This window comes from Dendropsophus ebraccatus, chromosome 9, assembly GCF_027789765.1.
Source record: "Dendropsophus ebraccatus isolate aDenEbr1 chromosome 9, aDenEbr1.pat, whole genome shotgun sequence".
In the NCBI taxonomy this organism is placed as follows: Eukaryota; Metazoa; Chordata; class Amphibia; order Anura; family Hylidae; genus Dendropsophus; species Dendropsophus ebraccatus.
In genome coordinates this window covers 53,825,365-53,852,473 of record NC_091462.1, presented here as the reverse complement: position 1 = coordinate 53,852,473, position 27,109 = coordinate 53,825,365, and the positions used below count along the sequence as shown (strand labels likewise).

Here is a 27,109-nt window from a genome sequence, read left to right as displayed (position 1 = left end):
GATTTGCGTTGTTCAGAAGGGACCGGGTGGGCAGAAGGGGAGGAGGAGTATGTCTGTATGTCAGAAAGGATATTAAAGTAAGTGTAAAAGATGCAATAGTGGGCGATGACTGTCATGATGTGGAAGCATTGTGGGTAGAACTACAGAAGGAGGTAGAGTGAAAAAATTATTCTTGGTGTAATCTATAGACCCCCCAACATTACTGAGGGGATAGATGGTCAGTTGAATAGACAAATAGAGCGGGCTGCCCGGGAGGGAACAGTAGTGGGGGACTTCAACTACCCAGATATAGATTGGGGTCACGGTTCAGCTAAAGCCACAAAGGGGAGGGAATTTCTTAACCTCCTGCAGGATAATTTTCTGGGCCAGTTTGTAGAAGTGATGCCTTGTTGGATCTGGTTATTTCTAACAACGCTGAGCTGGTTGGGGATGTCACTGTCCATGACCACCTGGGTAATAGTGACCACAATATAGTGACTTTTAGCTTAAAGTGTAGAAAAGAAAAACATGTTGGGAGGGCAAAAACTCTTAATTTTAAAAAGGGCCAATTTTCCTGGGTTAAGGGCTGAACTTCAGGGCATAGACTGGGAGCGGCTGCTGGCACATACTGATACAGCTAATAAATGGGAAATCTTCAAATCCACATTAAATAACTGTACTGCTAAATATATTCCTATGGGTAACAAATATAAACGGTTAAAATCAAATCCCACATGGCTTACAACCGAGGTTAGAAGGGCTATAAATGAGAAAAAAGGGGCATTCAAAAAATACAAATCAGAGGGGTCAGCTTTACAAAACCTGTAAAAATGTAATAAAAGCAGCAAAAATTCACAATGAAAGGCAGGTAGCTATAGATAGCAAAAGAAACCCCCAAAAATTCTTCAAATATATTAATGCAAAAAAACCAAGGACAGAGCATGTAGGACCCCTAAATAATGGTGACGGGGAGTTAATAACTGTGGATCAGGAGAAAGCGGAGTTACTTACTGGCTTCTTCAGCTCTGTATATACAAAAGAAGATGGAGCTGTGGTGGGTGGGGCCTGTACTGAGGTGGGTGGGGCCAGTGCTGCTAACACAAGTAATGTACTAAACTGGTTTACTATAGATATGGTCCAAGATAAATTAAATAGACTCAATGTAACCAAAGCTCCAGGGCCTGATGGATTACACCCCAGAGTTCTTAGGGAACTCAGTTCTGTAATTTCTCTACCCTTGTATGAAATATTCAGTGATTCTTTGCTTACTGGTATTGTGCCGAGGGACTGGCGTAAGGCAAATGTAATGCCAATTTTCAAAAAGAAATTAGAACAGTGCTCCATAGCACAGATCAGGAGTATAGATGGTTGGTGAGAGAAGTAAACTAAAAACTCTCACCTGGTAGTGTTGTGCAAGATGAGGCACAACACTCAAAATCGCATCGTTAGGATCGCTGCCACTCCCAGGAATTTCCATACAAGATGGATACCATGAAGCAAACCGACCTCCCTCCAACCCGGGTACGTAGGGCGCAGGTCCAAAAAAAGGGCAGAGTAGTATTTAAAATTTATTGTGAATAAAAACATTCATGGCGACACAACGCATTTCCAAACCGAACTGGTTTCTTTCTCAAAGAAAGAAACCAGTTAGGTTTGGAAACGCGTTGTGTCGCCATGAATGTTTTTATTCACAATAAATTTTAAATACTACTCTGCCCTTTTTTGGACCTGCGCCCTACGTACCCGGGTTGGAGGGAGGTCGGTTTGCTTCATGATTTTCAAAAAGGGCTCTCGAACTTCCCCAGGTAACTATAGACCCGTAAGCTTAACGTCCATTTTGGGGAAACTATTTCAGGGGCTTATAAGAGACTACATCCAGGAATATGTAGTGGCTAATAGTATTATAAGTGATAACCAGCATGGTTTTACTAAGGACAGAAGCTGTCAAACCAACCTGATATGTTTCTACGAAGAGGTGAGTAGAAGCCTGGATTGGGGCGCAGCTGTGGATATCGTGTACCTGGATTTTGATAAAGCGTTTGACACAGTTCCTCATGGACGTCTGATGGGTAAGTTAAAGTCTATCGGTTTGGAAAGTTTAATGTGTAACTGGATTGAAAACGGTCTTAATAATCGTACCCAGAGAGTGGTGGTCAATGATTCCTACTCCGAATGGTCCCCGGTAAGTGGTGTACCCCAAGGGTCAGTACTGGGCCCTCTTCTGTTTAACTTGTTTATTAATGATATTGAGAATGGAATTAACGGCAATGTTTCTATCTTTGCAGATGACACCAAGCTTTGTAGTATAGTACAGTCTATGGAGGATGTGCAGATCTTACAAGCTGACTTAGACACACTGAGTGTTTGGGCGTCCACTTGGCAAATGAGGTTCAACGTGAATAAATGTAAAGTTATGCACCTGGGTACTAATAACCCGCATGCATCATATGTCCTGGGGGGAGTTACTCTGGGAGAGTCACTGATGGAGAAGGATCTGGGTGTACTTGTAGATAATAGACTACAGAACAGCACACAATGTCAGTCAGCTGCTTCTAAGGCCAGCAGGATATTGTCATGCATTAAAACAGGCATGGACTCTCGGGACAGAGATATAATATTACCGCTTTATAAAGCTTTGGTGCGGCCTCATCTGGAGTATGCTGTCCAGTTTTAAAACCAGATTCATAAAAAGGATGTTCTAGAGCTGAAGAGGGTACAAAGATGGGCAACTAAACTAATAAGGGGAATAGAGCATCTTAGTTATGAGGAGAGATTAAAATAATTAAATTTGTTTAGTCTAGAGAAGAGACGTTTAAGGGGAGATATGATTAATTTATTTAAATATATAAATGGCCCCTACAAGAAATATGGGGAAAAGATGTTCCAGGTAAAACCCCCTCAAAGGACAAGAGGGCACTGCCTCCGCCTGGAGAAAAAAAAGGTTCAATCTCCAGAGGCGACAAGTCTTCTTTACCATGAGAACTGTGAATCTGTGGAACAGTCTACCACAGGATCTGGTCACAGCAACAACAGTAGAGGGCTTCAAGGCAGGGCTAGACAAGTTCTTAGAGCAAAATAATATAAATGCATATGTATAGAACTTATCATCCCTCCCCCTTCCCTGTATCCATCCCCTCCTTGGTTGAACTTGATGGACATGTGTGTTTTTTTTAACCGTATTGACTATGTAACTATGTAATTTAGGAGAATATAGAGATGAGGATTATTACACAGTGCACCTAGCAAAGATGGTACAGTTTCCACCTGCCTATATGATGCTGTGCTGATAAATCATGGAACTGAGAGCAGGTTTGAAAGAGAAGATAAAGTCTGAAATCTGCAAGTCAAGATGGCGGCTCATCTAAAAATCACATAACCCAGCAGCAGTAATGAAATGTTTAGATACAGCAAACCTGGGATTAAACAGATGACACTGCAGAAATAGTGGTGGTGAGTATACATTATATGGCAAAAAAATCCAGCAGTGCCTCTAAGATTTTTAAGGGGGGTAGTTTCCAGTTTTCTGAACAAGACGTACACTTCTGCAGCAACATGGGATTTGAGAAACAAGTCTACATAACTAGGAAAATAAGGCTTTGTAGGCATCAGAGCCAGAGTGAGTTGTAGAACATCTGCTAAACTCTTGATATTTACCGCTCCCACTGGAAACAGCCACTCAGCATAGATTCTATGCTGAGTGGCACATCATTGGTTGTTGCTAAAGTGCTGACAGTGGCAGAGAGTGTTTGGGCCAGGAACGGGCAGCTGTAGCGGAGCTGGACAGGTAACATCCCTGTCATGTCCTCTGCAACCTTAGCAAGATCGCTTATTATTAATTTATCCCTGACAAACCCTTTAAAGTGCAAGGTAAACAAAGGTAAAAAAAATATGTCTTATCCCCTAAGCTTTTAGACACAATGACATACTAAAATTCATCAAACACTTGTCCAAAACTGTAGAACATACACAGGGGGGCATTAGTACAAGGAAGGTAGGGTTAGTTTGTGGACTATGCAGAACAAAAAGCCTAATATATACAGAATATTGTTCTCAATAGCATTCCCTCAAGGGCAGAGTGCATCTGGACTGTATGACAAACATCTTCAATATCCTCAACCTGTTCTCAATCTGTGTGTTGAAATCCACAGGCGAGATGCAAGGGAAGTGATAGAAGCAATTATTTTGTTGCCATGTAATGAATCCGTCTGTGGACATAATGACTTGCTTGCTCTCCGGCTTCATTGATAAAATATCAAAGCTGTTCCAGTGTCTTTGTTAATGACCCATGATCTCCCATAGGGCATCTATACCAGCAGGCTCTGAAAGTGCCATAGCCGAGGGCTGCACAGGCTCAATCATTCTGTAATATTCTTGCCTACTTCTATCAAGTCAGCATTTGATCTGCAAATGTGAGAACATCCTGATCTGAAAAGTTATTTTAGACACTCAACTCATTAACAAAAGGACATTTCATTCCATTCCTCTTTGCACTTAGTAAATGAATGTGAGGGAGGTTACATTAATGGGCTTACCAGCACTCCAACAGCTAAGTAACAGCACCCAAAATCAACAAGGTTAATGGGAGGGCAATCTAGGATAGAACTTCAGATAGAATAGAGCAGCCAAAAATGCTGCAAGCAGTTCGCAACATCTTCATGGCCATAGGCTGGGTATCACTGTATTATACGGGATGAGGGATACCAGCTGTGGCTACATAACAGTCTCATTGCGAGGGATTGGAAGTGCAGAATCTGGTTGTCTTCTCACAGTTTCTGATTTACCCAATTCAGTCACAGAGATAAGGGTTCTAGGAAAACATGCTAAAAAATTATTTTAATTTTAAAAAATGCATGTATATACTAAGACCATCATGGTTTCAGTTATGGCAGAAACCATGACTGCTGTGCCAGATCCATCAAATGATCATTGTTTTGTCTCTCATCTTAACGGGACAAATACTTCTGCAGGCGGTGCTATTCTTCTTGTCAAATCTAACAGAACTACCAACAGAGACTCAGAATGAGGCCTCTGACAGAAATGTGAACTCAGCCTAACAGAGACATGACATAGATCTGACATATCCTTCTTAACAGTCCTTCCCACTCACATAGAGCAAATGTGATAAAATAACTAGATTACATTAGAAAATTCCTATCCATGCAAAATCATTAATACAAGGGGTTTCCTGAAAGGGAACCCATCACACTGACAGGCTCTCTTATCACAATGATGAATCGCCCAAAACTGCTGTGCTGTGTTAGAGAAATTATAGAAGTAACTCTGGCCAGGAAAGTGGCTTTAAGTCACTGGGATAGTAAGGCAGACATGAATGTTTTATAGGGAGATCTCTATAAGTCAGGATGGAGAACATCTCAAGGACCCAGTTCCCAGCTGTTCAGAATAAATCATAAATCCCTGTCATAAAGGCTGGTAGGTTTCCATTATCACTACAGCAGACATTGGTTTTATATGCTAGTGCGTCCACAATAGCATGACAAGACACTTAGAATTATTCTGGGTACAATGTGCACACAAAGAATAAAAACAGCAAAGTTTCCTAAAATAACCCGACACCAAGTACAAGAAAGTACATGGCCTAGTCCAGGAGACTTCATAAATATACATAGTACTACATCACCAGTGTATCACATATACTATGGTTACCTCATTGTTTGGGTCTTGAATGACTTTATACAGAGCAGACACTAGACTTTTCTTGCGATGGAGAGTTGATGCATAAGCAGAAAGCTGAGCTTCAGGTAACACCTGTAACAGCAAAATGAGAAAATTGTGAAACATAGGGAACAACATTGGGACTTATGCTTTAAAAAGGTGCTAATAACTAAATAAGTTCAGAGTTTATGCAACATATAATGTGCTTGCAGCCCTTGGTGGTAACATATCCTGGGTGGGAGATTTCATCTGTCTATCCGTCTATCTCTATCTGAATTTCTATGGTCTGTCCAGAGACTGAACACATCTAAATCTACATTGTCATTAAAAGCTAAATTTCCCTTCCACTATTCTCACTGTTCTGCATTCATCCATTTCGGATATAAAAACTGAAAAAAAAAAAAAAGATTAATCAACAAAGCTACTGTACACTTCCACCCATAAAAAGGAATATTACAGTGAAAAGAACACAAGAATGTAAACAGCAATCATGTCTTAATAAAATACACAATTATCTAGTATTACAGTAGAACCAGTAGGTAACAGAAGTAATATTGCATCAAGTACTCCAATCTATGGCCTCCAGGCAGAGCTCCTCTGGTTATCCAGTAGTGAAATCACCTTGTATTCTGAGAGCCATTCTTCCACTACCCCACGTTCCGATCCCAGCATCTTTTTACCACGTCCACTGCTCTCTTACTAATAAAATAAGATACAAAACATTTGGTTATTGTTTACTTGTTAAGGTTATCGGTGGGTTTTGTGTTGTTATTACGCTGCACACATGTATCCGAACTTTCATCTGGGATTTTGTTCCAAGATATAAAATGCAAAAATCTCACTAACTCCTATAAGCAGACAGAGTTTTAGCTTCAATAAAAAGCCATGAAATGTAACATAGCTTATTGGTAACTGAAACTACTAAACACCTACATTTTCTTTCAGTTGAGTATTCAGTTTAATGGTGACCAAATGGTTTTCCAGGACACTTTAAAGATTTGGAGAACTAAGAATGAATGCTCAGCTTGTTTAATGGTTTTACATGTTCCTATTTTTAACTAACATTTGTGAAACCTTTGCAGATGACCTTTATACTAACAGCAGGCTCACTTCTGCTTTTAAGCAACTAAAACTATATAAAAAGTGACCACCAGTGTCCACCAGTGACATGCATGATATTACAGAGGATGAAGAGACAGGGTTAAAATATTTTTCCCTTGGCACAAGATAAAAGTCTCAGAAAAAGAAGGATGCATCAGAACATGTTAAATATACATGAGGCAGAGTGAAAGGAGATCTGGATGGAAAAAAAGAACAAGGGCTGAATGCAAAGCCCAAAGAAAAAAGGGAACAATTCAAGATTAAAAATAAATAAATGAAAGGAAAGAAAAGAAAACCTGAATACTACTGTAAAGTTAGGCTGCGTTTACACTGCATTTTTGTGTACACGTCACTGTTTTCATTTCAATAAGTTTTTTTATGTTGCTGTATACAAAAATGTGGTCAACCACATTTTTTTTTTATTAAGCAATGTATGTTTCCATCAATTTTTCTTCCACGTAAAGTCCATGGAAAATGGATCCTGCTGTATGGCATACATCAGCATCTATTTATGCTTTTCTTTTCAACCGTATAAAACATACACAGAAACATGGGTGCAAACAAAGCCTTACAGAACATATTACTTTTTTGCTTCCACTGCGAGGTTAGTTTTGTTCCTGTTAACACTTTGGACCAGGTTTATCAGAAGGTGTAAAATATAGACTGGTGTAAACTGCCCACAGCAACCAATCCCAGCTCAGCTTTTATTTTACCAGAGCTGAAAGCGGAGCTGTGATTGGTTGTTATGGTTGGTATACACCAGTGTATAAGTACAATTAGTCACAGCCTAAACAGGAAGCCACGGATAAAAAGGTAACTTTAGTCTACCATTTTCAGATACAATGTTTCAGCGGGGCATGGCTTGATAAAAGTAGTGATAACCGCTGAAACTTTTTACCTGAAGAAGGTGGCATAAAGTTACCTTTTTATCCATGACCTCCTGGCTTTGCTGTGACTACTTGTGGCTCTGGGTTCCCCACTATTAGCCCAAGAGCAGATCAGGAGTGCCCAGTGCTGACTCGCCTATATCCTTTTGCTGTGCTTTACACCAGTATATATTTTACACCCTTTAATAAATCTCACCCTTTACTTCCATTCAGGTATATACTTGCACCGCATTTACTATACATTTTACACGCATCTTAGGTGAACGTTAATAAGATGACTAATAGTTATTCTAAACTTAGGTCGTATTAGACAGCCCAGTTAGTAGGGTAAGTGAGAACCAATCTGCTAGATCGCCACTCGCTTACAGAGCCAATAACATAGTTTAATAAGGCCTCACAAGGCAAGGGCTACTTTGGCATAGTTATCAATGTCCATGCAGCCCTTGCTTTTACATGTACTTTAATGTCGCTATATAGAAAATAATAAAGATTATGCTTACCTCTCTATGCTCCCCCAGTGTCCTTGTGCTTGTTCCCTATTGACTGAAGCCACTGACACTTCCCAACCAGGGTTCCAGATGGCGACCAAAATGGTCGCCAATGCGACTGACATTTTGCAAATGGCGCCCAGATTTATTAATCTGGGCGCCATTTGCGACCGGCCCCGGCGGCGGCGCGCTGTCTCTTTAAGTATCCCCGGCTGATGCGCGGCTGATGCGCTGCTGCCGGGGGTGTCCCGTCCTATCCCCGGCAGCGCGGCGCATCAGTGAGCTGCCTGGGGCCCTGACTTCCGGCACAGGAAGCGCACGTCAGAGACGCTTCCTGTGTCAAAAGTCACAGCCCCGGCGTACAGGGAGCTCACTGACGCGACGCGCTGCCGGGGATAGGACGGGACACCCCCGGCAGCCGCGCATCAGCCGGGGACAGCGCCTGAAGAAGAAGAGGATCGCCGGGGGAGCGGGTTGTCAGGTGAGTTTGTGTTTATTTTTTTTAAATACTGCTTAGCATAGAGGAAAGGGGGGGGGCATCTATAATGGGGGGAAGAGAAGGGGGGGCATCTATAAGGGGAGGGGGTATCTATAAGGGGGGGAGAAGAGGGGGCATCTATAATGGGGGGGAGGAGGGGGCATCTATAATGGGGGGAGGAGGGGGCATCTATAATGGGGGGAGGAAGGGGCATCTATAAGTGTAGGGCAAACTGGCTGCAGACACTGGGAGATAGATATATGCACAATTATTATTATCAGGGCCCCTCAGGTGTCTGTATTGTAGGGGGTCACTTGCATTAGTCACTAGGTGAGAGATATATCTATTTATATACACATCTTGTGGGGGGTCACTATGGCTGCAGTCATAAGTCTAGCTCAGTATGTATAGACTGTTGCAAGCTTTTAAAGGGAACCTGTCACCCCCGGTTAGGCTCCCAACCCCCCGTTAGAACCCCCTATACTCACCTCATTGCGCCGGGTCCCGCTTCTGAAGATGGTCGGGTCACGGAGATCTCAGCCGCTGCAGCCTGGCGCGCACACTGAGAGATGAGTCCAACGCTCATAGAGAATGAGGGAGCGCTGGACTCTCCCGTCATTCTCTATGAGCGTTGGACTCATCTCTCATCGCACGCCGGGCTGCAGCGGCTGAGATCTCCGTGACCCGACCATCTTCAGAAGCGGGACCCGGCGCGATGAGGTGAGTATAGGGGGTTCTAACGGGGGGTTGGGAGCCTAACCAGGGGTCGACAGGTTCCCTTTAAGTTCAAGTTCAGAAGAGTAAGCCTCATTAAAAGGCTAGCCAAGTGAAGCTGAAGTACTGAGTCAGACTGTATATGGTTGTCAGACTGTATGTGGTTGTCAGACTGTATGTGGTTGTCAGACTGTATGTGGTTGTCAAGTTGCAAGTTTCCATGTTGAACGTTTTCAAACTAAGAAAAGAAAGGATCTAAAGGAGGAGGAAGCTGCCGCGGCCTCTGCACACAGTAAGTCCCATTTAACATAACATTAATTTTACATGGTTTAAAATGTTGGCGACCAAATATTCTATTTGGCGCCTAAATTTTTCAGGTTAGGAGCCAATGGCTCCCAGGTAAATTTTTTAGTCTGGAGCCCTGCCAACCCTTTCACTGCAGAGAGTGCTTCAGAAGTGTCAGTGGCGGCTGTGGTCAGCAGGGGAGTGTGGAGAGGTAAGCATCATCTTTATTACTTTCTATACCTTTCATCAGCCGTTTACTGCGCACCACCTATAATGCAGAGCAGTGCACGTTTTTCAAACAAGTTGAAAGACAACGATCAGCTAATCCTTTATTTCCACAAAGAGATTTCTGCCCGATACTGGCTTCATTTAATAGGGCCCTTAGAAAGACTAAAGAAACACCAGATTAAGATTAAGTTTACACTATCTAAAAATGTGAGTTTTAGTAAGTCTCTACCTGGGCAGAATACACAGTTATCTGTCACTGCTTGGTAGAATGGGGGGGACTGTGTGACATTATCTGGATACTTATGGTATACCCTTGGTTAGAAAGCAGTCGTCAATATAGCTGCTAACCTATGTGTGTACACCGCTGTGTTTTTGTCTCCCATGGCTGCCTTTTAGTCAGAGCCCGGTCCACAAGCTAAAATACAGTGATTGTTTTGTGTTTATCTGCCAAGCAGAGATATAGCTCCTTGGTTTATCCAAGCATGCTGGCCGATTCATCTTCAGCTACTTCTACAAATTACTGCAACCAGGCAAATGGATTTATAGGCTTTATCTAAGATGGACTGAGGCAAATTGTACTCAGTGATCCATACATCCTTATTCTACGCCAGCGGCTTCTAATGATTCAGCATAATAGACAAAGAGACAGACCACCATTGTTAACCTACAATCAATGATGTAACACAAAAAAAAAAACAGACAATCTACATATGGGAATGCCTAGAATAAAGAACTGAAATATGGAAATATCTAAAAAAGAATCCAAATAGGTTGGATGGACACAATATGTCCAATCAATTACACGGGGCATACATATATTTGTCTTTAGATCTGTCGGTCTCTTGTATATTACTTACATAGCCATGTCACTGTGCCTGTTTGGACAACTACACCAGGTTTTATATGCTGAAGTAGAAACACCTTTAGTACACAAATTTTTCAAATCACTAGAATCTGTATATTTAATTTCGTCTACCAAGCATGTAAACAGAACAGAAATATTGTATATATAATCAATAGTCCTATAATCATTGCTTTCTTCACTACTTATCTCCCCCCCCCCTCTTTTCTGCAATTTTCGATAGCAGTTTAGTTTGCTGCCAATTTTCCACGAGGATTGGGTGCAGTAACATACTGTTAAACTATAAAATGTTATCAAATGAAGATTAGATTATTATCTTAGTTTTTAGCTACACCCCCACAAGCTTCCTATCAGAGAACAAAGTAACAAAGGATTATCTGGATGATAAAACTGTTTAAAATGTCTTGCTAGATGTGCTCCTTTACAAAAAGCATTCAGATGGGCGGCTGACGTTCCCCCTCTTAGGGCCAGTTCACACAGAGTAAAATTGGCAGAATTCCGCCTGTCCTCCATTTCAATGGGAAGGTTCGCGCGCCTCTGTTTCTTGCCGCTCTCCACTCAAAGTATTGATGAACAGTGGAATGAGATGGAATGTTAAAAAGATTATTATATCAGGCCCGAAAGACCCAATAAAAACTATCTGATAAAAAAAAGGAATGAGATGGAATGTACAAACTAGTTAGTTAGCTAGTTAGTTAGTTAAGTAGGTAGTTAACTCCAGAGACCTTTTAATACAATTCAGGTTTATACAGCAAACATATTACACTGTAGAATGATTACAAAAGATGGGGTGTCACACCTCTGACCTTTGCTTTTAATGCCAAGCTGCGGTCAGGACTAGGGGCATAGCTAATGTCTCCTGGGCCCTGGTGCGGGAGGTCAACTTGGGCCCCCCCCCCTCCTTTCACGACCAAGTGATGCTATAGATAGATAGATAGATACACACACACACACACACACACACACACACCAAGACAGATATTACCAATAACACCAGCATATAGGAAGAGAAAATATTATCACCATACATATTACCGCCATACTGTAACTGACCAAATCCAGTAAACCAGTGACCAATAAAACACAGTACCGGATAACAAGTAACAAATAACACACCGCATACTGACTAATACCACCACATACTGACTAACACCACTGCTTCTTTTAATACCACCACATACTGACTAACACCACCGCTGCTACTGAATAAGATCCACTGTACACAGATCACTATCACCTTATACAGTCCTATTGAGGCTGACCCGGCTGTACACATATACATCACAGTGCAGTTATATTTAGTGACTCACAGGGGGTGTCTTCTATGATCAGAGTTCTTCCCTTTTCATCTTCTTCTCCATCTGCCCTGGGCCATTATGAGAACTTCTCTGAGCCACGAATCCACAGAATCTGCCAGAGAAACATATTAGACTCCTAACTCTGGCACCATCCCCATATCCATCTACAAACTGCACATCTGTATTGGCCCCTTTACACCCTCATTTAGTGGGTAGGCTGACTCTATGTGATCCCCCTAATATATGCCACTGCCTCTATGTAGCCTCCTTATAGATGGCCCTCTGTGTTGTCCCCCTTATAGATGGCCCACTCTCCCCCTATGTTGCCCCCCTTTATAGATGGCCCCCTCTCCCCCTATGTTGCCCCCCCTTATAGATGCCCCCTCTCTCCCCCTTATAGATGGCCCCCTTCTCCCCCTTTGTTGCCCTCTCCCCCTTGTAGATGGCCCCCTCTCTTCCCCCCTTATAGATGGCCCCCTCTTCCCCCTCCTTATAGATGGCCCCCTTTCCCCCCCCCTTATAGATGGCCCCCTCCTTATAGATAGCCCTCTCCCCCCCTCCCCTCCTTATAGATGGCCCCCTCTTCCCCCTTCTTATAGATAGCCCCCTCTTCCCCCCCTTATAGGTGCCCCCCTCTTCCCCCTCCTTTATTGATAGCCCTCTTCCCCCCCCTCCCAGATGGCCCCCTCCTTATAGATAGCCCTCCCCGCCTTATAGATAGCCCCCTCTTCCCCCCCCCCCCTCCCCTCCTTATAGATAGCCCCCTCTTCCCGCTCCAAACAAAAAAAACAAAACAAAAACATACTACTCACCTCACAAGGCGCTCCCCGTTAAGCCTCTCTCCTCCAGCAGCCTCCGTCTGCCCCCGGCTGATGTGCGGCTGCCGGGTGTGTTCTGTCCTATCCCCGGCAGCGCACGCATCACAGACCTCCCCGTGCGCCGGGGTTGGGACTTCCGGAAGTCAGGGCCCCAGGCACACAGGGAGTTCTCGGATGCGTGCGCTGCCGGGGATAGGACGGGACACCCTCGGCAGCTGCACATCAGCCGGGGGCAGACGGATTTGAACTCGTGACCGCAAGCAAAACAATGCTTGCGGTCACAAGAGTGATTGATGGGGGAGCCGGGTGCGACCCTAAGGTAAAGCCCTTTTTGACAAGCAATTATGAAATTTCTTTCTCATCACTTTGATTTCCCTAATTATAAATGGAGTGACCAACAGTTCTTACTATAGATTGTTTATAAGATTCCCTTTGTATTGTGCAAGGAAAATAATTGTCATGAATTGGTAAAGTAATTATGTTCCCTCTTTGACCTGATGGATTCACTTAACCAAATCCTGTATAATACCCAAAAATGGCACCAGAAGTTGTACAAAATTTGGATACATTGGTTCATGTTAAATGCGACGGCCAAATAACTACAACAGCAAGTGGTGATTGGGGGTGTGTGGGGTGCCAGTCTGTATATATTTATGTTTATGTTTATGCATGTGTGTGTGTGTATATATGTGTCTGTACGTGGGTTTTTCTCCTTATTTTTGTGCTGATCTCAAGAACCATCAATGGATTTTCATATGTGTGCTCTTTAGTATTTTTCCGTGGACAAATCAAGTGCTGTATTTTTCTATTCCTAATATAAATTGTTAATGTGCAGAATCAATGCTATGGTCATCAGTATTGTTGGCTGTGTGCTATAGATTAAAAACTGTTAAATAAATTCTTTTAATATGTTATAGATAGAATAGAGTGTCAATTAGGTAATAAAATAGCAAGGTCCCCAAAGGGCTGACAGCAGATATAGATTCTTCTCTAAGAATAACAGTGAAACGTTTAATGATTGAAAAAGTAATTATTATGACGTCTTGGATAAAGCTGTGGTCTTAGCTGTATTTTATAGCTAAAGGACCCTGGCTATAAAATGGACCCAATTAGTATGTGTAGACCTAGCCTCAGGGCCGCCCTGGATGGTGTAAGCGTGTGCCTTGCACAGGTTCTAAGTGTTTAATCTGGATTTTGTCACAAATCCTGATCAAACATTCCACAATCCTTAGTGAACACTTGTTCTATAAGGCATTAACTTTAGATCATTGAAAACACACAGTGTGCTTTGGTTTCATGCCAACATCCCAAGTACCTTCTGTCTGACTGGGAAGAGATCATTAATGCGTCTGCAATTGTAAGTTTACACATGTGACAAATAGGAACTCACACTTACCTGAATTATAAAAAGGTCAGTTTTCTACATTGAGCAGTGGGAGGTGCTGGGTTTCATGTGTACTGCATTTGTAGACTTGCACAGACATCCTGGTATCTCTAATGCTGAAAAAAAAGAAAGAAAATGCAATTTGGTGGTAAGAGATTAAGCTTAGACAAAATCACTGCTTAAATGTGGATCGCTTATCTCTGTTTCCAAGCAGTTGTAATGACAATTAACCAAATGGTGAAAAAAAAAAAAAAAATTAGGAAGTATAAAGATGAATATTTTTTTTTTCAACTTTATACTATATATTATACTATGCTATAATTATATACTATATTATATTATTTTTTTTGTATCAAACATATCAATGTTTATTAAAAGTACAAAGACACATAGCACAAAGCCAATGGGCCTACAATCGGCCTTCAACATGAAAGGAAGAAAACAAACAACAATACAATAATCGAGTGCAGATAAGTGCAAAAAAGAAAAAAAAATAGAAATAAAGTACAAACAAGAAAGTCCAGTATCAGTCGTCCCATCATATGGAAATATAATATGAAATGTCCTTCACATGAGCTAAAGTAATCCAGGGTGTCCAAGTCTTCTCGAAAGCTTCCAGTGTCCCCCCTTATTGACGCAATTTTTTCAGAAAGCATAATATCATTTACACGATCTTTAATCTTATCTAGAGAAAGATGAGGTTTTTTCCAGCAAGAGGCAGTATAGATCCTAGCTGCTAGCAAAATAAATTTTGCCAATTTAAACAGGCGATAGGGAAGCCTAGATGGCTTAACTCCAAATAGGCACGCTTGAGGTGTGCTAGGGAAAGGTCGGCCAATTACGTCCACCACCAGCTGAATCACCTGTGTCCACAACCTCTGGACTACAGGGCAAGACCACCAAATGTGGTGCATGTCTCCTATCTCCTGACAGCCTCGAAAACAAAATGGAGACACCTCTGGGTATACGGCATGCAACCTAGCAGGAACATAATAAGTCCTATGTAATATCTTAAGGGCAGTCTCTGCGAGGGATACCTGCCAACTCCCTTTACTAAGCAGTTCACTACTATTTTTCCATTGCAATGGTGACAAAGTTATATGTAAGTCAGTCTCCCATTGGGTCATGTAGGGGAGTTTTTTTGTCAGCAGGCAACAAACTCAATAATGAGTAAAGCATAGATAGCATGCCGGACATACCAGGGGTGTATAATGCCAGGCGCTCAAAATCCGTAGGCGAAATATCCACTCTTAATGCTTTGAGTGAACCAAAAAATGAATAAATCTGCTGCAAACGAAACCTCTCAGATGGGGGGTGGACTAAACTGGCGATCACATTCCTCCATAGTATATATACGCTTTCTACATAGAAAATCTTGCAAACAGAGCAAATTGTTCACTTTCCACCAAGCAAATTGAGATTGCAAAAGACCAGGTGGAAAATGAGGATTACCTAAGAGAGGGGTCAAGGGGGAAACCACCGATTGGAGCTTATTCTTAAATCTCACCCGCCTCCACAGTGCAAGAGAATACAACACTAACTGTGCAGATGCATGTAAACGTGGTAAAGTAGGCGCACAGTACCACACCAGGGCTTGTACTGAGTAAGGCAGGACCAAGTCAGACTCCAGTTGGACCCAGCTAGGAGCAGTACCCTTGATATTGACCAGAAGCAGTTGGGCCAATCGGGCTGCGGTATAGTAGTGGCGTAAATGGGGAACAGACAAGCCTCCAGAACGCTTATGAATAAACATCACAGATCTAGCAATCCTTGGACGCTTACCGTTCCAAATAAAACGTAAAAGGTCACGCTGCAGGCTAACTAAATCTGAATTTACTACGGGTATTGGTAAACATCTACAGTAATATAAGACACGCGGGAGCACCACCATCCTGACCGCAATTATTCTACCCAGCCAAGAAAGATGAGGAACATTCCATTTTTTAAGATCAGCACGTATGGAAGAAAAAAGGGAGGGATAATTAGAAGAATAAAAGGGCAGAAAGAGAAGGAGAAAGTTTGATACCCAAGTAAGACAGCGTGCGAGAGTGGGGAGAAAACCCAAAATTGGAGTTAATCAGCTGCTGTTGTGGGGAGGGGACATTACAGTATAAAGTCTCTGACTTAGACTGATTGATCCTAAGACCAGAGAGTTTAGCAAAGTCCGCCAGAGTAGCAAAAAGATTTGGTAGGGAAGTTAGAGGAGAAGTTAAAGTAAGGAGTGAGTCGTCGGCGAAAAGATGTAACTTATACGAACGTCCTGCAATGTCTACTCCCTTAATGTCTGGATGCAAGCGAATGGAAGTCACAAGGGGCTCCATAGCAAGTGCAAAGAGCGCAGGAGAAAGTGAACACCCTTGACGGGTTCCCCGAGCAATGCGAATAACTTGAGCATATGAGGAGGGGAGTTTCAGATGGGCAAAAGGGGAGGAGTACAGAAGATGAAATATACTCATAAAGGGACCCCCAAAGCCCATACAGCGCATGACTTCAAAGAGATAGGCCCAGGACACACTATCAAATGCCTTTTCTATATCAAGGCCCAACAACATCAAGGGCCGTGAGTGTGCATTAGACCACTGTATTAGGTCCAAGACTTTGCGAACGTTGTCCGGGGCCTGCCTTCCTGGGATAAAGCCTACTTGATCTAAGTGAATCAATAAAGGAAGAAGGAGATTGAGACGGGCAGAAAGAATAGAAGTGAGAAGCTTAGCATCCAAGTTTATGAGGGATATGGGGCGGTAATTTGCAGTTAAGGTAGGGTCTTTGTTGGGCTTTGGGATTACTGTGATCAGTGCATCAAGGAATTCAGGGGGGATTGAGGTGCGGTCAGACAGCGAATTATAAAAAGAGAGAAGAGGGTTAAGGAGGAGAGATAGGAACTTCTTAAAGTACAGTGCTGAAAAACAGTCAGGACCTGGGGCTTTCCCCAGCTTCAGACGGCCAATAGCTGCAGAAAGCTCCTCAGCGGATACAGGACTACTCAAAGCATCACGAGCTTCCTGTGAAATAGTGGGGAGAGGAAGAGCGCGCAGGAAGTCCTGTATCTTGGACGGGGAGGGAGGAGAAGATTCAGAATAAAGGGAAGAATAGAAGGAATGGAACGTTTTATAAATGCGGTCAGGATGGGAGGTATAAAGTCCCGGACGTACCTGCAGTCTATGAATCTGGTTCAGCTTTTGTTTTTGCGCCAACATGCGGGCCAGGAGTCTATCTGGCTTGTTAGCCCACTTATAGTACGTAGTTTGGGTCCAACAGAGTGCCTTCTCAGTCCTGTGGGAAAGTAAAGCATTGAGTTTCAGTTTAGTATCAAATATAGCTTTATACAAGAAGATGTTAGGGTTACGCTGATAAGCCATCTGCAGTCTAATAAGCTTATTTTCCAGGGCAATCTGAGCTTTGTTACGGTCCTTTTTAACCCCCGTGGCAACTGCAATCAGCCGCCCTCTCATATAGGCCTTATGGGCCAACCAAACCCAGCAAGGGTCCGACGACGACGTGGTGTTGGTCTGAAAAAAAGACTGAAGGTCTTCCTGTAATTGCTGTTTAATGCGGGGATTAGTAAGGCGCCATCTAAATGGCGTAGACAACTTCCCCGTAAGATCAAACTCCGCCAACACCACGTCATGGTCCGACCAAGCAGAAAGGACATGTCTAGCATACAGTAAATGCGGTAGGGCGGTGGAATTAGTCAGGATCCAATCTATTCTGGTATAGTGATGATGGGTAGGGGAATAGTACGAGTACCCCCGTGCTGTGTCATTAAATTCCCTCCAAACATCCGCAATACCCAGATTCTGGAAGGATGACGTGAGGAGACGTTGTTGGGTACCAGTACGTCTCAGGGGAGCTGTATTAGATCTGTCCAGTTTACCATTATAAACCATATTAAAGTCACCTGCCCAAAGTAACATGTCATATTGGAGAGTGGAGAGGGTAGTGCATAAAGAGGTAAAAAAGGTCAGGGGGTCGTCCGTCGGGGCGTAGGAATTAACTATACAAATATTTCTATCATACATACTCCCTTGTAGAACAAGAAACCTACCCTCAGGGTCCACAGTAGTAGTATGAATTTTTATGGGGAAAGAGTTATGAAATAATAACAAGACTCCCCGGGATTTGGAGTGATAAGTGGCAATATAGTAAGTCGAGTACTGCGGGTGGAAATATCTAGGGTGTGAGGTAAGAGTAAAGTGGCATTCCGGCAGCGCAATGATGTCGGGCTTGTGTTTAATGTAGTCCCTGATTGCCTTTTTCCTCTTTACAGGGGAATTAAACCCCCTGACATTATGAGACAGTACTCTACACATAACAGACAGCACAAAGAGATGCTAAGTGGAACAGGGAGAACGGGTAGACAAAGAGCATTAAGGCAAGGCTCCAAGGAGCAAGATATATCAGCAGATGGAAGGAAGAACAGACGACAGGTACATGTAAAACATAAAATGGGCTGCACTGAATAACAAAACAGAAATAAAGGCAAAACATAAACTGGTGAACAAAAGCAAAAACTGCTGGGAAAGCGATCAGCGTAACAGTACGCCAACCGGTTCCAGGCATACCAACAGGTATGGTAGGCAACATGGGTAACTTTCCGCGACGGGCCGCAACCGACCACTACTGGCAGTCAGGGAACCATTCAATCCAAACGATCACTTCAGTCTGATGCATGGTCAACTTCTCCCCGGGCAGGTCTGCGACGGGCAGGAGACTTGGGTAGGTTCCAGGAGCGCATCGGGCGCGGGGCCCGCTGTGGTTTAGGAGGGAGGCCTCCATCTTCACATACTATGTCTTCCTTTTTCAAGGCCTCACGGGCCTCCAGTGTGGACCGAACCAGGTAGGAATGGTTGTTGACGGTAAAGCTCAAAGAAAATGGGAAGCCCCATCGATATTTCACGCCTTGTTTCACAAGCGCCATAGTAATAGGGCGGAAGGAGCGGCGGCGTTCCAGGGTGGACAGAGCCAAGTCCGTGTACAGGTGGACAGAGGGCGGCATCCCAGGCAGGGGATCCAAGTTGCGCGCCGCAGCCATGATGGAGTCTCTCATTTCTGGGTAGTGAAGGCGCAGTATAATGTCTCTAGGAATATCAGCATTGCGAAGCTTAGTAAGCGCTCTATGTATTCTGTCAAAACGGAGCATCTCCTCTAGGGCAGTAGGGAGTAAGGCCTTAAAGAGGGTAGGGACTGTGGATTTCAGGTCCACGTAAGATTCAGCCATACCTCTTATCCGTATGTTAGCATGGCGGGACCGGTTTTCAAGGTCCTCAAGCTTCAGCTCCATTATGTCCAGACGTTCAGCATGTTCCACCACATCTAGGTGGTCAGAGTCTAATGTGTCTGTAATCTCATCCATCTTTTGCTCCATGTCCGCCACCCTCTGTCCCAGCTCCTGTACTTGGGCTGTAAAGTCAGTTAACACCTTATGCAGTTCCTGCCGGAATAATGCCTTGATAGATTTAAAAAAGGCAGGAGTATCCTGTGGATCCGGGAACTGTGCTGCGTCGCTCTCTCCCTCAAGAGTCTGTGAGGTAGGCAAGATGGCGCCCGCGTCTTCCTGTGAGGCCTGCATGGAGCGGAAGATGTCCGGAATAAACTGGGAAAAACAATTGGTAAGATTCTCTTTTGTCCTCCGAACGCTTCTAGGCAGGGTTCCCCTCCGGCCTGTCATAGTCAGGTGCTAGTTTGCCAAAGATTGGCGCTGAATTATGCCGGTGTTAGCGCAGGTAGAGCGAAACTCACATGGGACACGTCTTCCTCAGTGAGCCGCGCGCACGCGCCCCCCTATTTATTTATTTTTTTATTCTAGTTTATTAAGAGATAAAGAGAGAAAAGTAGTGGAGGGAGGCCTCAGGGAAAAAAGGGGATAGAGGGAAGGAGTTCTGGGTTACTGTGCTAAATGGGACTTAAACATGTCAGTTTCAGTGGATTGGTCCCAGTAGCAACAAGTTCGGAAGAAGCGGGTGGTCTGATCATACGATTGAGCCGTAAGGTCTTCTATTCCCTGGATGCCCTCCACTTTACGCAGCCACATAGCTACAAAAAGGGAGTCAGGACACTGCCAAAGGGCCAGTATGCAGGGCTATGGCTGCATTGCCTAAATGACAGAGTATGGACTGATGGTATGTCTTAATTGGAACCTCTGAGATGTGGAGGAAAAAAGTTGAATATTTCTGCTAGCCAACGATAAGGCTACGGACCCTATGGGGAAGGGCTCTCTCCCCACAGTTATAAGGACTGTACCTACAGAAATGTCCATCAGGTCCCCAGATATCACTGGTTGTCAGTGGTTTGGAAAATTGTGATATGTAGACAGGATTTCTGCCTGGCATTAAGTCAAAAACCCCCATGTAGATTGCAATCCTAAGACACTACATATATGGATAAGAAGAAATGGCAATATCATCATCTATCAAGAACAATCGACATCTAAATGTAGAAGGGTGTGATGTGGATTGTGATGCACACTGAACATTCCCGACATCCCACCTGTAAGCAGCAACCATATTACCTAAGTACATATAACCATAAAAAAAGTGTTCCTATTCCCCTCTTTGGGCTCCTGCTGAGCACTGACAGCGATTCTATGCTCTTATGTTACTACATAAACTCAATCCTGCAAAAAGCAAACAAATTGAGAGCATGAATAAATAAATTGCTACTACAGATGTCTGAATTTTCATTTTGTAAATCCCATTAGAATGAGGAAAATCTGAGAACAAAGCTGCAACGCGGAGCAGCTGCGTCCATCTCATTTTATTCTGCAGATTTGTCACATTACAGATGGTTATAATTGATAATATTACATTGCATTTGATAGGAAAAATAAACAAAGACTAAGAAGAATAAAAAGCTGGGGCACGATCCAATTCGGAGCTATAAATGGACAGCAGAGCTCCATCGTATTATCAAATATTCTACAAGTGTTTTATCCCAAAGTGATTCACTTCTACCACAATTCCTGTGACGCACCGCAATAGGCAGCTTTACACCAACTCATTTACTAACCAAATAATCCACAGTTTAGGGGGGATCCCTATGACTTCAGGTAATATTACATGGAACGCAATTTGCAAAGTGCATACATTACCTATCCATGGTCCAGGGCTCCTCTTGTGGTCAGCTTCTCCCCGGGTCCCGCACACTACAGCTTCAGAGCAGCCTGTCTTAGCTGACAGGCCACTCAGCCCCTGTCTGGGACTGCCGTGGCCAGTGATTGGCTGAGCGAGCTGTCAGCTAAGACAGGCCGCTCTGAAGCTGTGGCGCGTGGGACCCAGGGAGAACCGGACTGCAAGAGGAGCCCTGGACCATGGATAAGTAACGTATGCAGTTTAAGTAAGGGCTGCAAGAACATCGGTAACAATGTCCATGCAGCCTTTGTTAAGCGATTATCGGGCCGTGTAATAGGCCCAGTAAACGAGTGCTGATCGGCACTCGTTTACAGTTATTATCGGGCCATGTAATAGTACCCTTACTCAAAGACTGTTTTTACACTAGAGTACAGTGGTCCCTCAACTTACAATGGCCTCAGGTTACAATATTTTCAACATACAATGTTCCTTTCTGGACCAACGTAACTTGAGACCTAACTCCACATGCAATGCCACAGACAGTCAGGATCTGTAACCCATGTGAATAGCTAGATGATAGACCAATAAAGTGGCCATTTTACTGGTAAAACTCCAGTACTGGTGAAGTGCATGCAGTGATTGGCCATCTAGTATCTCCTCTATACATTACAGTGTGACACTACATGTCCTGTACTGCTGTGTGTCTGGTATCTCCTCTCTACAGTACAGTGTGACACTACATGTCCTGTACTGCTGTGTGTGTCTAGTATCTCATCTCTACAGTACAGTGTGATACTACATGTCCTGTACTGCTGTGTGTGTGTCTAGTATCTCCTCTCTACAGTACAGTGTGATACTACATGTCCTGTACTGCTGTGTGTGTGTCTAGAATCTCCTCTCTACAGTACAGTGTGATACTACATGTCCTGTACTGCTGTGTGTGTGTCTAGAATCTCCTCTCTACAGTACAGTGTGATACTACATGTCCTGTACTGCTGTGTCTGGTATCTCCTTCTTTACAGTGTGATACTACATGTCCTGTACTGCTGTGTGTCTAGTATCTCCTCTATACAGTATAGTGCGATACTACATGTCCTGTACTGCTGTCTGTGTCTGGTATCTCCTCTCTACAGTACAGTGTGATACTACATGTCCTGTACTGTTGTGTGACTGGTATCTCCTCTATACAGTACAGTGTGATACTACATGTTCTGTACTGCTCTTTACCTGGGCCAGGATGAGTTGTTCCTTTGGGAATCAGGTGAGGGCGGCTTCATTTTATTTTTCTGAGACCCTGTGTGATCTGTACAGGACCCTGAAAATGCTCTGGTCCACTACAGTTACACAATTGTTTTTGTGTATTTGGAGGTTTATCTGGATCTCAATATAAGATAAAAACATTTGACAAAACTTTTGACACGTCTTAGATACATGCAAAAAGTTTTGATTGTATGATGTCTGCGTGTTAATTTCTCCATTGATAGCTAGAACAAGTAGGGAGAAGCACTTAGGTGAACGCTTTCTTTCTTCGCTTGTTGCAAGAGACTGCCTGACTGTTGTAGTGTGTCTCATGCAAGAGAGAGAACCACCCAGCTGAGCACTTTTCCTTGTTTGTTTTATCACCCAGACCCCGACTGATCAACCTTTTGACATGTGAAAAGCATGGTCTTGAGATTGGGAAAAACATGGGAACTGTATAGCAGAAACAGAATAGAATTTTATGTGCATTTATTTCACATCTCATAAAAAGGTTATGCTATCACTGGGACTACAACACAGCACTACCCCACCCTTTATTGTCCCAATGGGTGGGGATCCCAGGGGTCAGACCACCAATCGCAAAGTAATGGAATATTCCTATATTGCCACACATCTAAAGCATGCTCATACATACCATATACACTACAGACATTTGTTGCTGTGCTCTGCTACTTATTTATAGTGATTTACACTGAATAGAATCCTTAGCATCAAACCTGCCAAATAGAATTCACAGTATCTGTATGCTTGTATGAATCTACTCATAGTGTGTATATATTTTAGCTACAGCATGCTCTGGGGGGGGGGGGGGGTTGGGTTCACTAGTAAATTTTTTGCAGGATTTTGGTGCTGCTGTAGACAACCTGTACACTGCATCAGAAACTCAACATCAGTGTGAACAAGGTGTACAAAACACAGGAAGGTCTGTGTTCCCTGTTTACAGATATTACCTGTACCATTACAGCCCATGGAGCAGAATATTCTGCTCAGCTGATAAACAAGCCTGAGCACAGATGCCGAAGACTTGATCCAGGCAAGATTAAAAGGGAATTACAAAGGGAAATCCTATTACCCCTTCCCCCATTTCCTTCTTCAAGTGGACCAAGGCTCCAATTGTTTTACTATGCAACTGTTCCTGCTGTATACCTGTATACAGACGACCCAGCCATGAGCCACAATGAATACTTCAGAGCAGACAATATTGCTCTATTGAGTGGGTTAATAGTTTATCCATTTCAGGGATATTTTGGGCTTTGTTAACCAGAATAACATTTTCATGTGATGATAGAATGAAGCGGCTCCGGCCTCTATAAATCTCATCAATCAGCCGCTATTGTAGTGGAAAGCAATAGAAAGCCAATTTCCCGGGCAGCGGTAACGTAGTATTGCATGGCCCCAATCCAAATAACTGGTTACATGACATCCATATAACCTAAGGGCTTATTCGTATGGTGCAGTTATTAACAGAGCAGCTTGTACAAGTAAAACAGGTAATCAAGTTTTCACAGGTTAAATAAAATTATAAAAAGGTTTCACCTGTGAAAAGCACGTGACAAACAATGACAGAGCAAAACCACAGCAGTTCTCAATAGAGTGTGTGCAGATTTGCTGTGTGGCACTGACACAGCCTTAACAGACACACCATAAGGAGTATGGTGGCATGGCTTTCATACTGACTGCAGAGGGCCACTGCAAAGAGTATATATCAACAGATGGACTCTACAGGACTGGCTGATTGTTGGGTTAGATGTATAAGACAAGGATGTACCAGGATTAGGAGCCCCTTTCCATCAGTGAGAACAAAGAGCCTCCTCCATACTCTGTAATAGGTGTCATGCAGCGCTTCAGGTCCTAGACACCCGGCCACTTCCTGCAGGGTGAAAAGGGAATCCCATGGAGTCGTGTAGCAAATTCCTACTATCAGCACATAGTACACAAGCTCTGATATAGATATACATAGGGGTTGTTCAAATCAGACAAACCCTTTATGCAAACTCAGAAAAAAAACAGGTTCCTGAGCAAAGGTTAAACGTAAATGAACAATCTGGTTTGTCATATAAAGGAATTTAAAGTATGAAAAAAAAAACCTGATCACATGTAGTCACAAGATGACAGCAGGCTGAAGTGTGAATCACAGCCATCCTCTGCTCAAAGGTTAAGTAAACGGAATATTCTTCATGAACAGATAGGCTTAGTGCACATGCTATTTTGCTTAGTATTTTTAGCTAAAACCAGGCCTGGGTCCAAAATCCCAGAAAAGGTGCAAATCTTTGGGATTACAGTTTCTCCCTGTGTTTGTTCCATACTATCCAAGCAGGTAAACTCATGAGTGGCAAAAAAGCTAGCACTCACCTCAATACAGTGGTGCCCTGGATTACGAGCATAATTCGTTCCGGGACCGTGCTCTTAAATCCACTCTTAAACCAAAGCAAATTTTCCCATAAGAAATTATAGAAATGCAGACAATTGGTTCCACACCCCCCAAAAATATTTATTCTTCTGAACAACACGTAAAACTAATGAAACAAATATTCAGAAACAGCAGAATATGTGATATTATAAATTACTGTACAGTAATGGAGAGGATGGGAAACACAAGGGCTGACAGAGACTGCAGGGAGCATGAAGGAATGAGATGGGCAGATGTGGGCACATACATGCAGCACTCTCTGTCCGGGGTGAGAGGGGTTACAGCTATGAAGCGATTACCTCCACAGTCCTGTCCACTGGATGAAGTGGATCTGCTATGATTTGGAAGATGAGTGAGACTTCCTGGGTCAGAGTACAGGGCTGTAGACCCCGCTATACAGACCATGACCCTCCTCCACTCACCCTGCCGCCCAGTACAGAGAGCTCTTAAACTAAGTCCCAATTTTGAAAAACTGTGAGCTCTTAAACCAAGTTACTCTTAAACCAAGCTACCACCGTATAAGGTTTTCCTTCTTTTTTTTAATACAGCCAAATTGCAACACTCTTTTTTTCACACTTTTTGCCTGTGTGACTTGTTCTGAGACTTAGAAGAAGGCTCTGCAGGCTGGAGGTACAGCCAAGCAAAAGGTCCGGGACTTTGGTGGCGCTGACGGCATCCAATGAGTTTCACTCCTTAAATGATGGGAGTAGTAGTGGTGGAGGTAAAATCAGAACTTTTATTGCAAGAATTACGCGTTTCAAGGCACAGCCTCTTCATCAGATTAGTAATAATATTAGTAGTGATACTAATCTGATGAAGAGGCTGTGCCTTGAAACGTGTAATTCTTGCAATAAAAGTTCGGATTTTACATCCACCACTACTACTCCCATCATTCAAGGAGTGAAACTCATCAGATGCCGTCAGCGCCACCAAAGTCCCGGACCTTTTGCTCGTCTGTACCTCTAGGCTGCAGAGCCTTCTTCTGATTCTCCACCGGGATCCCCCGGCCCGTGGACTGGCTGCAAGAGGCAATATATTTATTATGCAATCGGCAGTGTCAGGCTCGTAGCATGACCACCCCAAGTGAGTGGCTCTGAAAGCCACTATTCTAATTCAAATTCCTGATTTGCAGTAACACACTGTGCGCCCCCGATGTTTTTTTAATCTTTCCAGTTGTTCTGAGACTAGCTTTAGCCTAGTAATACTGTATATGTGTATAACTGTATAAGTACAAACAATAACCAATCTGGAATAGCACAATTGCTTCTACATTGCAAGATGGCATTATAAACCGGTATCTAGGTTTCTCCATTGTAGAACTTGGAGCAGATTTATGTCCTGTCAGAGAACAATACAAGGGCAAAAGGTCATAGTTAAGGTGCAAATACAACCTCTCAGCTTGTCAGGTTTCTTCTCCAGCCTCTTTAACTTGGTTGTTGGTTAATGTAAAGATATGGAGGGGGAAAAAAAAAAAGAGAAGGTGGGGGGATTGTTAGGCAATGTCCAATGGTACAGTATTATGGGCTTTTTTTTTTAGCCCAAAAAAAGGACGATTTAAGCCACACTTACACGACTGCCGAGTGAAGTACAGGCCTGTTCTTTTAAATTACCCCATTTACATGTTGCGTACATGTACAGGGCCATGATCTGTGCCACAAAAAAGGCAGGTCCTAGTATGGATCACTACGCTCTACTGAATAGGTCCATGCATTCTGGATGACCCATGGATGCACAGATGTAGGCTGCCAGCAGCTACAGATCCACGGCTATGGTTAAAAACCATCTATTTTAGGTTATTTGTCTAAATTATGCCAGAGATGTACATTTTTTTCTGTATACAATGTAAAACAGATATATTTTTGATGTATGTCTAGCTAACGTTAGCCTGTGAGCATATTAGAATTTTGTGCAGTTAAAATAAGGTCCCTTTTTGTCGTTATTTCATTTTTCCTACTAGAAAAGAGTCTTTGACAGATGGCATGGAAAATTCATATACGACTGTTACCCTCCTCAGATCTCACAAAGAAGTCCACAAAACTCTGAAACATGTCTATTGCACCTCTAAGAGATTGAGTCCATTGCTAGACATGAATATTCTTGTTGCAGAACTCCTGCTCAAAGCAGACCATTGAGTAATAACTACATGGAGTCAGCGGGGATCACTTCTGCCTCCTACA

General features: G+C 43.2%; 1 protein-coding gene across 5 annotated transcripts in view; it reads right to left on the bottom strand.

Annotated features, from left to right (window-relative positions):
- HYCC2 (hyccin PI4KA lipid kinase complex subunit 2) overlaps window positions 1–27,109 on the bottom strand; it is an 89,333-nt gene that overhangs the window by 47,727 nt on the left and 14,497 nt on the right. For 3 of the 5 annotated variants that reach the window (XM_069983337.1, XM_069983335.1, XM_069983340.1), the window contains 3 exons: window positions 14,208–14,311; window positions 6,274–6,351; window positions 5,644–5,745 (listed from right to left, as the gene is read on the bottom strand). In XM_069983337.1, the coding sequence (XP_069839438.1) occupies window positions 5,644–5,745; window positions 6,274–6,324 (153 nt within the window). In that variant the 5' untranslated portion in view covers window positions 6,325–6,351; window positions 14,208–14,311. Of the gene's footprint in view, window positions 1–5,643; window positions 5,746–6,273; window positions 6,352–12,005; window positions 12,084–14,207; window positions 14,312–17,347; window positions 17,469–27,109 lie in introns of those variants that run through there. The other 2 variants (XM_069983338.1, XM_069983339.1) reach the window with 2 other exon arrangements.